The 12,799-nt window shown below is 52.9% G+C and overlaps 5 protein-coding genes across 5 annotated transcripts; 3 read left to right on the top strand and 2 right to left on the bottom strand.

Moving 5' to 3' along the window:
- Nucleotides 1–37: 37 nt before the first annotated feature.
- PV09_08165 (uncharacterized protein) lies at nucleotides 38–2,305 on the top strand. Its single transcript, XM_016362024.1, has one exon. The coding sequence runs from the start codon at nucleotides 431–433 to the stop codon at nucleotides 2,045–2,047; it is 1,617 nt and encodes a 538-aa protein (XP_016210144.1). The 5' UTR covers nucleotides 38–430; the 3' UTR covers nucleotides 2,048–2,305.
- Nucleotides 2,306–5,319: 3,014 nt separating this feature from the next.
- PV09_08166 (uncharacterized protein) lies at nucleotides 5,320–7,032 on the bottom strand. The gene is made up of 2 exons (XM_016362025.1): nucleotides 6,371–7,032; nucleotides 5,320–6,279 (listed from the first exon to the last, which is right to left on the bottom strand). Exons 1-2 carry the CDS (start codon nucleotides 6,933–6,935, stop codon nucleotides 5,501–5,503), a joined length of 1,344 nt encoding a protein of 447 aa, XP_016210145.1. The 5' UTR covers nucleotides 6,936–7,032; the 3' UTR covers nucleotides 5,320–5,500.
- A 41-nt stretch (nucleotides 7,033–7,073) lies between these two features.
- Nucleotides 7,074–8,609, top strand: PV09_08167 (50S ribosomal protein L4). Its single transcript, XM_016362026.1, has 2 exons — nucleotides 7,074–7,185; nucleotides 7,250–8,609. The coding sequence occupies exons 1-2, from the start codon at nucleotides 7,108–7,110 to the stop codon at nucleotides 8,459–8,461; spliced, it is 1,290 nt and encodes a 429-aa protein (XP_016210146.1). The 5' UTR covers nucleotides 7,074–7,107; the 3' UTR covers nucleotides 8,462–8,609.
- Nucleotides 8,610–9,155: 546 nt separating this feature from the next.
- Nucleotides 9,156–11,777, bottom strand: PV09_08168 (uncharacterized protein). Its single transcript, XM_016362027.1, has one exon. It carries the CDS (start codon nucleotides 11,606–11,608, stop codon nucleotides 11,021–11,023), a length of 588 nt encoding a protein of 195 aa, XP_016210147.1. The 5' UTR covers nucleotides 11,609–11,777; the 3' UTR covers nucleotides 9,156–11,020.
- Nucleotides 9,384–10,639, top strand: PV09_08169 (uncharacterized protein; the record flags this gene model as incomplete). The annotated part of the gene is made up of 2 exons (XM_016362028.1): nucleotides 9,384–10,197; nucleotides 10,260–10,639. 2 exons carry the CDS (start codon nucleotides 9,384–9,386, stop codon nucleotides 10,637–10,639), a joined length of 1,194 nt encoding a protein of 397 aa, XP_016210148.1.
- Nucleotides 11,778–12,799: the final 1,022 nt, after the last annotated feature.

Here is a 12,799-nt window from a genome sequence, read left to right on the forward strand (position 1 = left end):
TGTCACGTGCGCCTTTACATGTCACAAACATCGCGAAGACACATCATTGTTCGTCTGAACTCTACGTAGATTCTGATCTGGCAATTCCATCCTGTTGCTTCAACACTTCCCCTTGTTTATCGCTGATGAATCTCTAACTTTCATCTGCGTCTTGGTCGCCGCCACATCCATCATTGTACGCTAGTTTTGAAGTAGCAAGCGATAGTCCGCCAAACTCCGTAGGCTTCCAGAGGCGTCAGCACTTGAAGTCCAGTGGGAAAACTATACCAAGTCTCTCTTGATCACGCCTCTACTACTTTCCATTGGGTCCAGCAGGCTGCCAACAATGAATCCGCTTCCTCAGGTTCAATAACTCAATCTCAACTCCACTTGTTCCACAGTCACCATTAGCGATTTTTGTTTCCTTACAGCTAAAAGAAAAGGCATCTCCATGGCTCCGAATGACGCTCACTACTCAGATGACGTTGAGTTAGCCGATTTCGATGAGGACGACCCTATTGCCGAGCACGATTCACCGCTTCCCCGTCGACCTGGTATGGACTCGCCGTGGAAACAGCCGCGATGGCTAACACAGCAAACAAAGCACTGGCGAATCCCTGATTCTTTTGTACGATTAATTCAACCTAGGCTGACATGGAGATACGCCCTGTTCATCTTACTGTTGCTTTACGTACTCTATTGCCTGGTCCGAGGGTCCCCGCTGCTGGCTTCAAACCTACCCAAGTATACCGGCCCTCACGAAGTCGGGGTCATGGACCTGGAAGTTCCCCTAGAGAAGCCGGTCATGATATCACAAACAGTATACAAAGAGACGGGGCAGCGCGCTTTCGAGCTCGAGACGGTGCTGTTCAAGCTCTTTTATCCAGCCGCTAAGGGCTCGCGGTCCAGCAAGCCTTCGCACTACTGGGTTCCTAAGCCTGTCAGCCTCACGGCTCGAGGTTATGCCAAGTTTGCGTCCATAGACAACTTCATCATGAGACCCATCATGACAGCCGCCCTCTGGGCCATCGCAGGTGGCATCACCATCCCAGCCAAGGTCGATGTTCCCCTCGCGGAGCCTGTCGACGAGGTTGCGTTTCCCATCATGGTCTTCTCGCACGGAATGGCGAGTTCCCGCACAGATTACACGCACTATGCCGGCGAGCTCGCCAGTCGCGGCCACGTCGTCGCCATGATCGAGCATCGGGACGGCAGCTGTCCAGGCAGCGTGTTGGTCCGCGCCGATGGCACGACAAAGCATATACTGCACTTCAAGGAATCCGAACTACTGCCCGCTCCGGAGACGGAGATGGACACCCCGCGCATGAAGCGTGAGCAGCTCAACTTTCGTCAGGCCGAAATCACCGAGACCATCTCGGTGCTGCGACGGATCAACTCTGGCCGCGGCGAGCAGACAAGACACGCGAACACGCGCGGGGAGGGCACGCATCTCGCCGACTGGGAGGGGAGGCTGGACTTCAACCATCTGGTCATCGCGGGGCATTCGTACGGTGCGACGGGTGCGCTACAGGCGCTCAAGCACGCAAATTCGTCTTCAAACCCAGCAGTCGGCGGCATAATTCTCGATCCAGGAAAATCGTCCGGGCCCATGAATCATGACATCGACGTGCCTATCTTGGTCATTCACTCCAATTCGTGGTCGTCGAAGCATAGCATCTTTGAGGGGCGCCCGCACTTCGACTACGTCAAGGACTTAGTGGTCGAAGTGCGAGACCGAGTCGGTGCGTCCTGGTTCCTGACGAGTCTGGGCACGACCCATCCTAGCGTTACAGACGCGCCACTGATAGAGCCGCTGCTTCTGAGTTGGACGACTGGCGCAACGATTGATGTTAGACAGGGTGTGCAAGAATATGTCAAGACTAGCGTCGAGCTATACGCTTGGCTTAAAGACGGGAAGAGACAAGGTCTTCTGGCCGAGGCTGTCACGCACGATGCGTACGAGCATTGGGTGAACGAAGAGAGGAAGAACGAATTTCCGGCCAAGTACAGAAAATACTGGGAGGTCCACGTTACTCCCGATCCAGTTCTAAATTCTAAGGCATTATAGAGAAGCGGGTGAGATCATGAAGGGTTTCAAATCTGTACAACTTGCATATATACATTATCATTTTTAACTATGCTAACAAGCAAAAATTTTTGCAACTGTGGATATGTCGCATCAGAAGGGGGATGCTTAAGAACTAGGCATCGACGTTTGACGCCTTCTGCGTGCGTCGCATGTAGACGAAAATATATGTAAAGGTGTCAAGAAAGCCAGCCATCGCTCGTGTCTTGTTGACCTGATGCCGCGCTAAACTTGCGAGAGTCTGTTCGCTCAATCGCATCCAGGCGCATGGGTTTTTGCAGATCGCGTATCGAGGACGGTGAAAAGATCGAATGGAATAGGCATTGTAAATGTTCTTGGTGAAGTCAAGCGCCAACGGTCGTAAAAGTCGTGTGGTGGGTATCTCAGTTCCCCTGCATCTCCAATCCTTGAATATTCAACTCATCCCCAGATATACCAGCATGTACGGAAAAGCCTCTCCTATTCCATGTTGTTTCATCGCACATAGTTCACTCCATGTGAAACCAACGCTTCACCTTGTTCGGTAGTGTCAACATGCGTGGGCTGGACAAGTAGCTTGCACCAGGAGCATCATTGGATAGCACAGCATCCATCTGCATGGGCGCGGCTTGCGCTGCGGCAACGAGGCCAACGAGGGCGATAGCTGCTGTGAACTTCATCTTTGGTATATTTTGTGCTGTGCGATCAAAGCGTTTCGATATCGATTGGACTTTGGAAGGATGCTTATCGTGCGCGATAAAGGAGCGACTGCAAAGTATGCGCCGAGAGCGACTCGTTTGAATGCTTTGCGGGAGAAGAAAGGTGATTGTTGCGTCGCCAAAGTGAGTGTCTTGTGTATGTACGTATGTACGTGCGTGCGACTTGAACGATTTATTGCCTCGGGTGTGCTCCTCCCCAAAAGGGTAGACAAAAATGAAAGAAAACAATGAAGATCGTGGCCTGGGGAGAACGCAACCCTTTGTTTCATCTCATTTCTCCAAGACTCATTATCGGCGCCATTAGCGAGGAAATGAGAAGTGAGGTTAGCGATAACCAATTGGCTGGACGTGAGGTAGGAGGGCACCAATCAGAGGCGCAGGCGATAGACGGGAAATTACGTTAGATTAGGCTGAGGGTCAGGCGCGCGTGGATCCAGGTCCAGATTCGAAAGGACGTAATTTCGAGAGGTAATGATGGGCCAAGACTTTCCATCCACCTACCACATCGGTAAACGATTCTTGACTTGATCTCACAGGGCGGAGATCAGACCTCGCAGCGAACAAGAAGTGAATTAAATGAAACTTTACTTGCTGTTGGGATGAAGGACATTGGTATGGAAGAGAGAGACTTTACCATCCCTCCTCGCGGCCTAGGATATCCCATCCGATCAACCTCCAGATCTCTTCCCTGAACCACCCTGGTGTATCAACGACTTCAACCCTGGGCGGGGGTGGCACCGGACCAAGTTGAACCGGCTTTCTTAGTACATCCACGAAGTCGTTGTCGACACCCGCTTCGCCGTCACCGTCGTTTGAGTCGTGAGATAGTGGCCGAGGGAATTCACCAAACATGCACCGAACAAGGGTGTGTTGAAGCTTTTCTTTCGCTGCGATGCTAATACCCGACTTTGGGGGATTCATCTTTCCGTTTCCTCTCGTCGTTGCGCCGGATCGAGAAGGTTTTCCTGAATTACTCGTTGTAAAAGCGGCTGACGAACCAAGAAATGCTGGTGCCAGGTCCATCGCTCGCTCGACGATTTGCACCAGGAAAAGCACTTCGATATTGGCAGCTTCTGCTTCGTCTTCAAATTTTCGTTCCTTGGCAATTTCCGCCGCAGCAATGTCTTCCAGGACAGATTCCCTCTGTGGATGTTTAAAAGTCAGCAGAAATAGCTTTTTTGCTGTCCTTTTCAGCAATAGGTACAGAAGTCCCTCGAACAGGGCGGTATGAGGTCCATTACACGATGCTGACAAACTAGACAATAAGGCAAGAGCGAGTGAGGTCAATTCAGATGGCACTGGTGCTTTGTTGGCTCTCTTGGTCTTAGAATCTTTCGTTTGCCTCATCCGTGTCGCACTATCCCTCATAGAGGCGTGTTCATCGCCGGGTACTGCTTTTGCCTGCTTATAACAGATCAACTCAATAGTTGATAATAGTGTGTCGAAAGCTCCGATCACTTCGTATGTGGCTACTCCGTGATTTCGTTTACTTTCCTCTGTTCCCTGCATCCACAGAGTGCTCAAACCTTGTAACATAAAGGTGAATAAGCGTAACGCTGCTTGTTGGCTGACTTTGAATTCTGTTTTAAGTTTTAAGGTAGCGGCAGACATACGCTGTACGCGCAATCTGCTATTTTTCTCCTGCGACGCATTATGAAAGTCCTCCTGGAGTTGTGTTGCCTCTCTAGCAATACGAGAAGCGACTTCCCGAGTAACCTGTACAAGGTGATATGTCAAACCATCGGCGTCATGATGTTTTTTCTTGTACAGTTTGTAAATGCAGTACAGGTCTCGAGTGATCGTCGGATCTAAACCGTCTATCAGATACACTTGCACAGATTGGATGCTCTTGCTCTTACCTTCTCCAGTGGCCTCCAGGAGGTCACGGAGATTGTCTCCGGCAGCTGCCTGTTCCTTGGGCAACACAATGATGTCCTTACTTTCAGTCTTGGGCTTCTTGTGTTGTATGTGGTCATCATTCTTTACAGGAGACTTTCTCCTCTTCTCTGATGTGCTTAATCGCTCAGTTGATGACCTTGTATGCTCAACACCATCCCGCAGCCTCTCAAGTTCAGCTTCCATAGATCTATTCTCTCGTTCCAACGTCACAAGATTCGTCTGCAGGTGATCAATCTCCCTCTGCGAGTCTTGATACATGGAGTACCAATGACCCACCGCGTCGAGGTACTTTTCGCGGGACTCGAATCCTTGAAGAGTATTGCCAGACACAATGTGTCGTCTGATTCTCGTGACGTAGTCTTCTAGACATTAGAACAGAGTCGATGTGTCTTGTCACGTCTGCTCCCTCACCGCGCACTGTTATTCGAAGAGGCTTGGACTTGACAACAGCCAAGGCTAGGGCCAGCTGAAACTGGGACGGTCGATTCAGCGGCCTGGATGTATCCATCGCTGCAATGTTCAACTGTAGCAAAGGGACAGACGTGTGATGAAGAGAAAGTTCAAATGAAAATTTGACGCGAGCTGCATGCAGATGCCGCAATCCTGAAGTCTGGAAGGAGCATTTCATACGTACGGTTAGGCAGGAGCGAGTTAACTGCGTTAAGGGAGGAGCGATGGAGCATCGAAAAGCGGTGGAAAGCGCTTCGTGACCACGAAATTGACAAGCAGGAGGCGAGGAAGTAATAGACCCAAACCTGGATGATGACGATGATGATGATACAAATGTCCGCAGCCCCACTGGCTCTAACAAGTTACATAAACATGCGCGAGTGTTCTTCTACTTCTTCCAACCCCTGTATCTCAAGCCGTCCTTGACGCGATACTTCTCCGGCAGCTTCTCCGGCTTCTTTCTTCGGAATTCGATGTCGGCTCCCTCGATGCCGTGTTTCTCCATAACCTCACGCGTGGTCTCGTCCCACTGCGTCCTGAACATGGTCACGCCCGTCGCCTTGAGGCCCGTCATCTCCACGAATCCACGCAGCCATATCTGTGTCGCGTCTTCTGCAGACGCAGTCTCGGAAGAAGCAGCGGCTTTCTTCACCGAAGCTATCTGCTCCTCCGACAAAGGCTTCCTGTCCGCGTGCTCGAACACGAACAGCGAGATTCTGTGGTACGGACTACCCTTCTGCGCATAAGGTGGTGACCATGGCACGACCGTTTCAAACTTCGCGTTTGTCCCGCCAAGCTTACCCACGTTCGGTTCGTTAGGAGATATCCGAATGCCCGTCCACACTCCATGACAGCGAGCCCTAAACCCGTCACTTTCCACGTCGGGCACATCGGAGTCGACTGCCACGACGGTTAGCATCGCCTCGCCCTTGTCGAACTTCTGGATGCGTAGCGAAGGTGGGTTTGCGCTCAAGGAGCAGGGCACGAAGTCACCCGGTGTGAAGCCACGACGTCGCCATAACAGATCCACGTCGAGGGTGGGATCAATGCCCGGAAGGGCATCTGGAACGACGTGCATCTGTGTGATACGTTGCATGAGGACCTTGCGCTTCATGGAACGCCATTTCTTATCGGCAAGGTAGCGGTAAATGGGCTTGTTCATGTCACCTGCACAAAGATCACATTGTACGGTTAGCAGATGAAACAAACAATGACAGGCTGTAATTTGAGCGTTACTGTTCAAAAGAGCACAACTTACCCATTCCATCCTCAAAGCGCTTCTTGACAAGCGGATCATTGATATCTGCTTGAATCTTCAGATACTCTAGATGCTTCCTCATGCTGTTCAGTCTGTGATTTTTGTGCGACTCTCCGCCCGCCTGTTCTGGATCTCGCGCTTCTAGGTGTGCAATCTTTGCCCGCATTTTCTCAATGGCCTGTAATTTCTCTTCTCTGTCGGCAGCAATCACTTTCCGTGCCTCCTGGAAGCATTGATAGGGAAGCTGTTCAAAAGGGATCGCATTTTTGATGGAGGAGAGTACGGCACGTCGGCGGCGCGAACCAATGGGATATTGGCCACGGTGCTTGATGAGTCTGTTCTCCTCAGAGACGGTAGCAACGGTGTTGGGATCTAGCTTGTCAGTTGGGATGAGCGGCGGCGGGTTGGCAGGCTGAGATGATGGTGTTGTCGCAGCAGATGCTGCCGGCGCTGCGGTTAGTGACGCTGTCGAGAACGTCCGCAATGGCAGCTTGATGCTGCTTTGAGACTTCAGACAGCGCGAGCAGATGGCCAATGACCCGAGCGACTGCGCCGCGGAAGCCATGATGCTGGAACAGGGTGATGCTCTGTCGCTGTCGCTGGTCGAACTTTTTCGAGAATGGAAGTCAACCAACGCAGGTCCGTGCTGCGTGACCACAAGGGAAGTCCGCATCCCAAAGCGGAAAAAAATGGCACAGCACCATTTGCCTTCTTCACAACTTTTCGTCTTCGTCGCAATGGCATCAAGGCATTGTGCCTCGGCGATGCGGGGCGGTCAATTGACAATACGATGTCGCAAAGCATCAGAGATGCAGGTGAGATATGCCACCCGTCTGCCTATACCGCAGAGGAACTGCCCCAATTCTAACACTGGCGTAGACGGGACGACGAATATGCATTCGATACATGTCGACAGCACTCTCCTCAGGAACCAATACCTCCTCCTCAGTCTCTTCTGATACCCTTCCCCCTCCACCGCCTCCCTCTGCCAAGGTTAAAAAGGGCCTCATCATCCCCAACGCGATCCCATCTCACATCCTCCCAACGCAAGATGTCTACACCACCGTGTACTCCTTTCCAAGCCTCGAGCCTCTTCGCGTGGAATCCTATCCACACACACATCTTTCTGTCCCCCTCCGACGAGATATCCTCCACAGGGCCGTTATATACGAGGGCGATCGCTCGCGCCAAGGCACTGCAAACACCAAATGGCGCAGTGAGGTGCACGGTTCAGGAATAAAGATTCGACCTCAGAAGGGAACAGGCCATGCGCGGTTGGGTGACAAGAAGAGTCCCATGTTGCGAGGCGGTGGTGTGGCTCACGGCCCCAAACCGAGGAGTTTTGCGACGGAACTGCCAAAAAAGATCTACCACAAGGCCTGGCGCATGGCACTAAGTTATCGTTACCGGCGTGGACAGCTGATCGTTGTCGACGAGTTGGGCGTGCCAACCGACATCCCAAAGGAGGATAGAGGCTACTGGCTCCGATGGGCGCTGGACGGACTTGGCTGGGGTCGGAACGGCGACGGCCATAGCTTCTTCATCACGCAGGGCAAGGGCGAGTTCGCCGAAGCGTTGGACAGCTGCGTGCGGTACGGACGCCTGAGGACGGCTTCCGAGGTGGATGTCAAGAATCTGTTGGAAATGAAGCGGCTGGTCGTGGAGCGAAGGGCATTGAGGCAGATGCTCATCGAACATCAGGCGGACTTGCAGTTGCCGTTAGTCAGGAGTCCAAAGGGCATAACGACATCCAGCAACGGCTCGGATGTACCACAAGCCGTGAAGAACGTGTCGGAGCTGGAGATGCGGAGGGCGGTCGCGGAGGCGAAGGCGCGATCGGGCCTGAGCCATTCGGCAGACGACTTCAGCGCCGCGGCTGCAAATGCTGCAGCTGCAGCCGCAGTATCTTCTGCAGTATCTGGAATGAACACACTGTCCATGGACGAGGTAGACGCCGCTGCTGCTGCGGAGGCCCACGAGCTTCGAGACGAGGGCGAGGATCTGATCGCCGACGAATATGTCGAAGACGACGAGTTCGACGACGAAGAGGTGGAGGAGCTAGCCAGGGAGCTTGATGAGAAGTCGAGGTGATAGCTCAGCTCACAAGCAAGGGAACATGTATCAAATATATATTTTTTTCCTATTACGCATTCGCGGCTAAGGTGTTGCCAGTGTCAAATTTAGCATTTGTAGGGTGGTGTAGACAAATCCCAAGAGATCGATCATGCGTCTGCTGGACAAGTTTGGAGGCTGTTGCGATTTGTTCCCCTCGTCGTTGCTTTGTGAACAATGCAGCTCGCAGCGTCACGGTAAAGATCGTACATTCTCGCTCCAACTCGCACGTATCTCCGCGCCGACAAGGGAGGTCAAAAGAAATGGACAAAAGGGCCAGTCGTGGCGTGAAGTGCAAAATCGCAAGCACTCAGATTGGAACATCTCATCGCGGTTTGACCGCGTGCCATGGCGCTTTTGCAAACCGCCACGGTCTTGATACCACCAACCCACCAAGCGACGGACATGCCAACCGCACCAAACGCCTGCAAGTCATTGACTGTTGGGAGCGGACGACAGCAGCGGGCTCTTGTTCCAGAGTCTCGCTTGGACTCGCCCTCCCAAAGTGAAACGTCGAGGCTTCACAAGGCAGTGCCTTGATATTGTTCCTGACTCCCTTGGTATTGTGCTCCAGCAGACAATTTTTTTTCTTTTTCAGATCGGCCCATCCGACTCACAATCCTCCAAGGTCCGATTGTCTACCTTACGGCCTTTGCATGTTTTTTTTCTTCATCTTACACGTCATTCTCCACCCCATTCAGCGTCCGATCGTATTGTTTCATGCTCGTCGGTATATAGCTTTGGCCAGAGTTTCCTCTTGTATCATCCTCTCTATCTCTTACTCCATCGCCTTCTTTTTCTTCTTGCTGGACGAGTTTACAAAATTCTAGCATCATCTCAGATCCCTTTGGCTACATACAATTCGGCTTCGTGTTTAAGCAACAGAGTTTCACGCACAGCTATGAACGCTTCAACCGGCGCAACAGCAGCGGTGGCGGCGGCGATGACGACGACGGTAACGAGCGTGGATCCCTGGACCCAAACCATGAGCTGGATCCAAGTGCTCGGTACATCACAGACGACTGTACCAGTGCCCATGGAGGACCTCGCCGAGTTTACATTTCAGAACATCCGGCTCGGACTTGTGTACGGCGCGCAGGTCGGGCTTGCGAGCCTCATGCTGGTTACATTGCTGCTGCTGACCAGGTCCGACAAGCGAGGGTCGCCGATCTACATGCTCAACACGCTCGCACTATTCCTGGACGTGCTGAGAGGCAGCATGATGGCGGCGTGGCTCGACTCGACGTGGAACCACCCGCTCGTCGCCTTCGAGTCGGACTACTCGCATATCACCGCGGGCGACAAGACCAAGAGCCTCATGGCGGATGTGTTCAAGGTAGCCGAGTTAGGCGTCATCCTTTCATCCCTCATCCTCCAGGTGTGTGTCATGATGGCCACGGCACCGTCGCACCAGCGAGCATTGGTGGTCGGCGTTGCGTGCGCTCTCGCCCTTGTGACCATGTGCGAGCTCCTTGCTTCCACGGTTGTAAACGCACAGAACATTGTCTACTTGGCTCCCGTGGCATCGTACGCTCTTCAGTACAGACTATCCGACGTGGCTTCCATCCTGCAACTCGTCAGCGCGGGGTTCTTCCTCGCCATCTTTGTGGCGAAGTTAGCCGTAGCCATTCGAAGACGACGCCGGATAGGACAGCGAAAGTTCGGTCCAATGCAAGTCGTCTTCATCGGCAGTCTGCAGAGCATGATAATCCCAGGTATGTAGTTTATACACGCTCTCCTGGCCTGTCGGTCACCAGCTGACGTTAGCCGATCCAAGTTATATTTACAGCAGCGCAATGGAATCAGTACGTGGACCTCGGCAGCCTGTCAATGACTATGCTTGCGATCCAACTTCCCCTCACAGCACTGTGGGCAAGCACGTCGATAGAGGCGCGCATGGATGGCGAGAAGCCGGAGCGGGCACAGAAGCAGCCATCCGAAATGTTGGGCTCTGATCGACATCTCATCGGCGGTCAGCCGACGAGGAAACTCGACGAAGACGATCTTAGCACGTCTACGACCTCGTCGGAACTACCATCTCCTATGAGAAACGTAGGAACAGCGGGCACCCTGTGCACGCTATGCGAGGCAGCCGGCGCCAAAAACGGTCGCAATGTCAATCTTGATGTCAAGACACTTGAACGGCATATTGTATAGCCAGCGCAAGCTTCTACCGTATCGCCAAGTGCGGTTGTCAAGACTTGTGCCTTGCATCATGCCCTTCCCTTCGCCTTTTGTCGCCTTTTGTCAATAGCCAGGTAGTCTTCAAGTCAAAGAATCCCCGTTGTACAGATGACCAGAGTACGTGTGGGTAAAATCTCATCTGACCCCGCAGACATCAGCGTCCATGTCCGCACTTCATTCGTTACCAATCTATACTTATGGTCCTTGATGTAAGGGACCGTTATCCGCAGAGCCTCAGAAACGCTTACACGAGGTTGTTCATCATCGCTGGGCATGTCCGACCTGAGCGAGACCTCGAGATCCTCACCATCGATCCCTTCCCCCTGAGAAGTATCACCTCACACCTCCTGACCATTACGCTCCCCACAAAATTGAATTTACGCAGTCCGTCATGCCAAGACCCGGGTTGCGGGACGAGCCATGCGCAACGGGAGAATAGTAGTACAGTCTCATGGTCTGATACTGACAGGACGTGAGGATCCCCATCGCAGGGTGCCGTTGCGAGTCAGCGCTGACTCCCAGTGCAGCAACGCGTGGATGAACGGAACCTTCCCGTCCTTGCTCACCTTCCGACACGGATAGTTCGGATGCAGCCCAAGGCGCGAACGAAAAGGGCGGCTGCGGACGTGCTGTCAAATACTCGCCTGCGAGATCGTTTTTGCTGGAGCCAGCAGCTACCATGGCAGAGCTACGAGAGATTGTGACTGCAACAAGTGGTGTCATGTGCAGGGAAGGATAATGTGTTCCTTGAACTAGAGTAGGATGGACGTGGTTCGAAGTACAGTACATCCTTTTTGCGACGAAGGCTGCAGTCCGGGGCAGACCCTGATCAACCAGAATCGCGGGTCGCCAGCGACATGGACGGACAAGTTCTGATTTGTTGGTGCCGGTCAAGTTCTGGAAAGCTCGTGATGTTCTAGTCTCCTTTGTATTAATGGTCATCCCTCTCTCGAGGTCGACGGGGGCTCAAAGGCGCCGAAGCCGCACGAACAAAGTAAAATAAAGTACTGAATACGAACAGCAACGTTGTATCCGAGCGCTGATAAGAATAGAAGGTGAAACGCCTGTGCAGCAGAGAGAGAAAAACACTGTTCACGTAGTATTACTATCATTGGACAGTCACACGGGAGGACTGGTCAAAGACGGGCTGCCGGAACGGATTCCACACCGGAGTTTAAAGGTGAAGAGACGTGCGATTTTCGTCGCCTCGGGGAGCCGATGGGGACAAAAGTGGGTTCCGGAGAGGGAGACATTTGTCATAGCAAGAACTGCCGGTTTCGTGTTGTTTTGACATCAAAGTGCCGAGGCGACCAGAAGCAGTAGTGGGCTGTGCACGGCAAGTACTCGTGGCGAAACGACTTCAACGAGTAAGATGATGGAGCCTGAGTGGATCTACGGCGATATGCCGGTAACCAGTATTGGCAGGCCGGCGGTATTTTTTTTTCTGGAGTATGGGGATGGTGGGCCCTCTTTCTAGGCATCAGACGCATGTAAGTATACAACGAGAAAACCAAGCACAGTAGCGTACAGTACCGCACTGGATGTATAACCTGGATGTGGTACAGCGACGGTCCAAGGCCTGCCGTGCGAAGCAGCCACGGTCAGGATGAGCGGCAACAAACTACTGAATCGCAGTGTTTTTTGCAGGTGCTGCATGTCTTCATGCCCGGTCTCAGCAGGTCGGCTTGATACCGGCACCATGGCAAGGAGAAGTGGGCTGGTCATAAGAACAGTGGCAACAGAAAACCGGTTAGCTTGCAGGTACCCGCAGGAACTCGACGGCCAGCGCTGTTCGAATGGCGGCAGCGTCGAAAACTCTTCACGGCCCCGGAATCCCCAGGAAGCTTGGCAAACGCAGTCCATGCGAGTTATTTGCAGCGATCTGGGGCGCTATGGGCAGGTGCTGCCCTAGCCGAGCGATCGCGGGCGCGATGCTGGGATCGGCTTGCGTTCTGGGGGGAAGTGGATGTGTGGTGTGTGTGAGGGTGTGCGCTGTGTGGAAAGTATGTGGCAACGCTCCAGTGTGTTCGAACGTACGTGCAGTGTACACGCCGTGTTGCTGGGAAGACTGAATTACTAATAGAGCCGTCCCCTGTCTGAACGTCGATGTAGATCCAGTCCTTCCTCATCGTC

The sequence above is a fragment of the Verruconis gallopava genome (assembly GCF_000836295.1).
Source record: "Verruconis gallopava strain CBS 43764 unplaced genomic scaffold supercont1.37, whole genome shotgun sequence".
In the NCBI taxonomy this organism is placed as follows: domain Eukaryota; kingdom Fungi; phylum Ascomycota; class Dothideomycetes; order Venturiales; family Sympoventuriaceae; genus Verruconis; species Verruconis gallopava.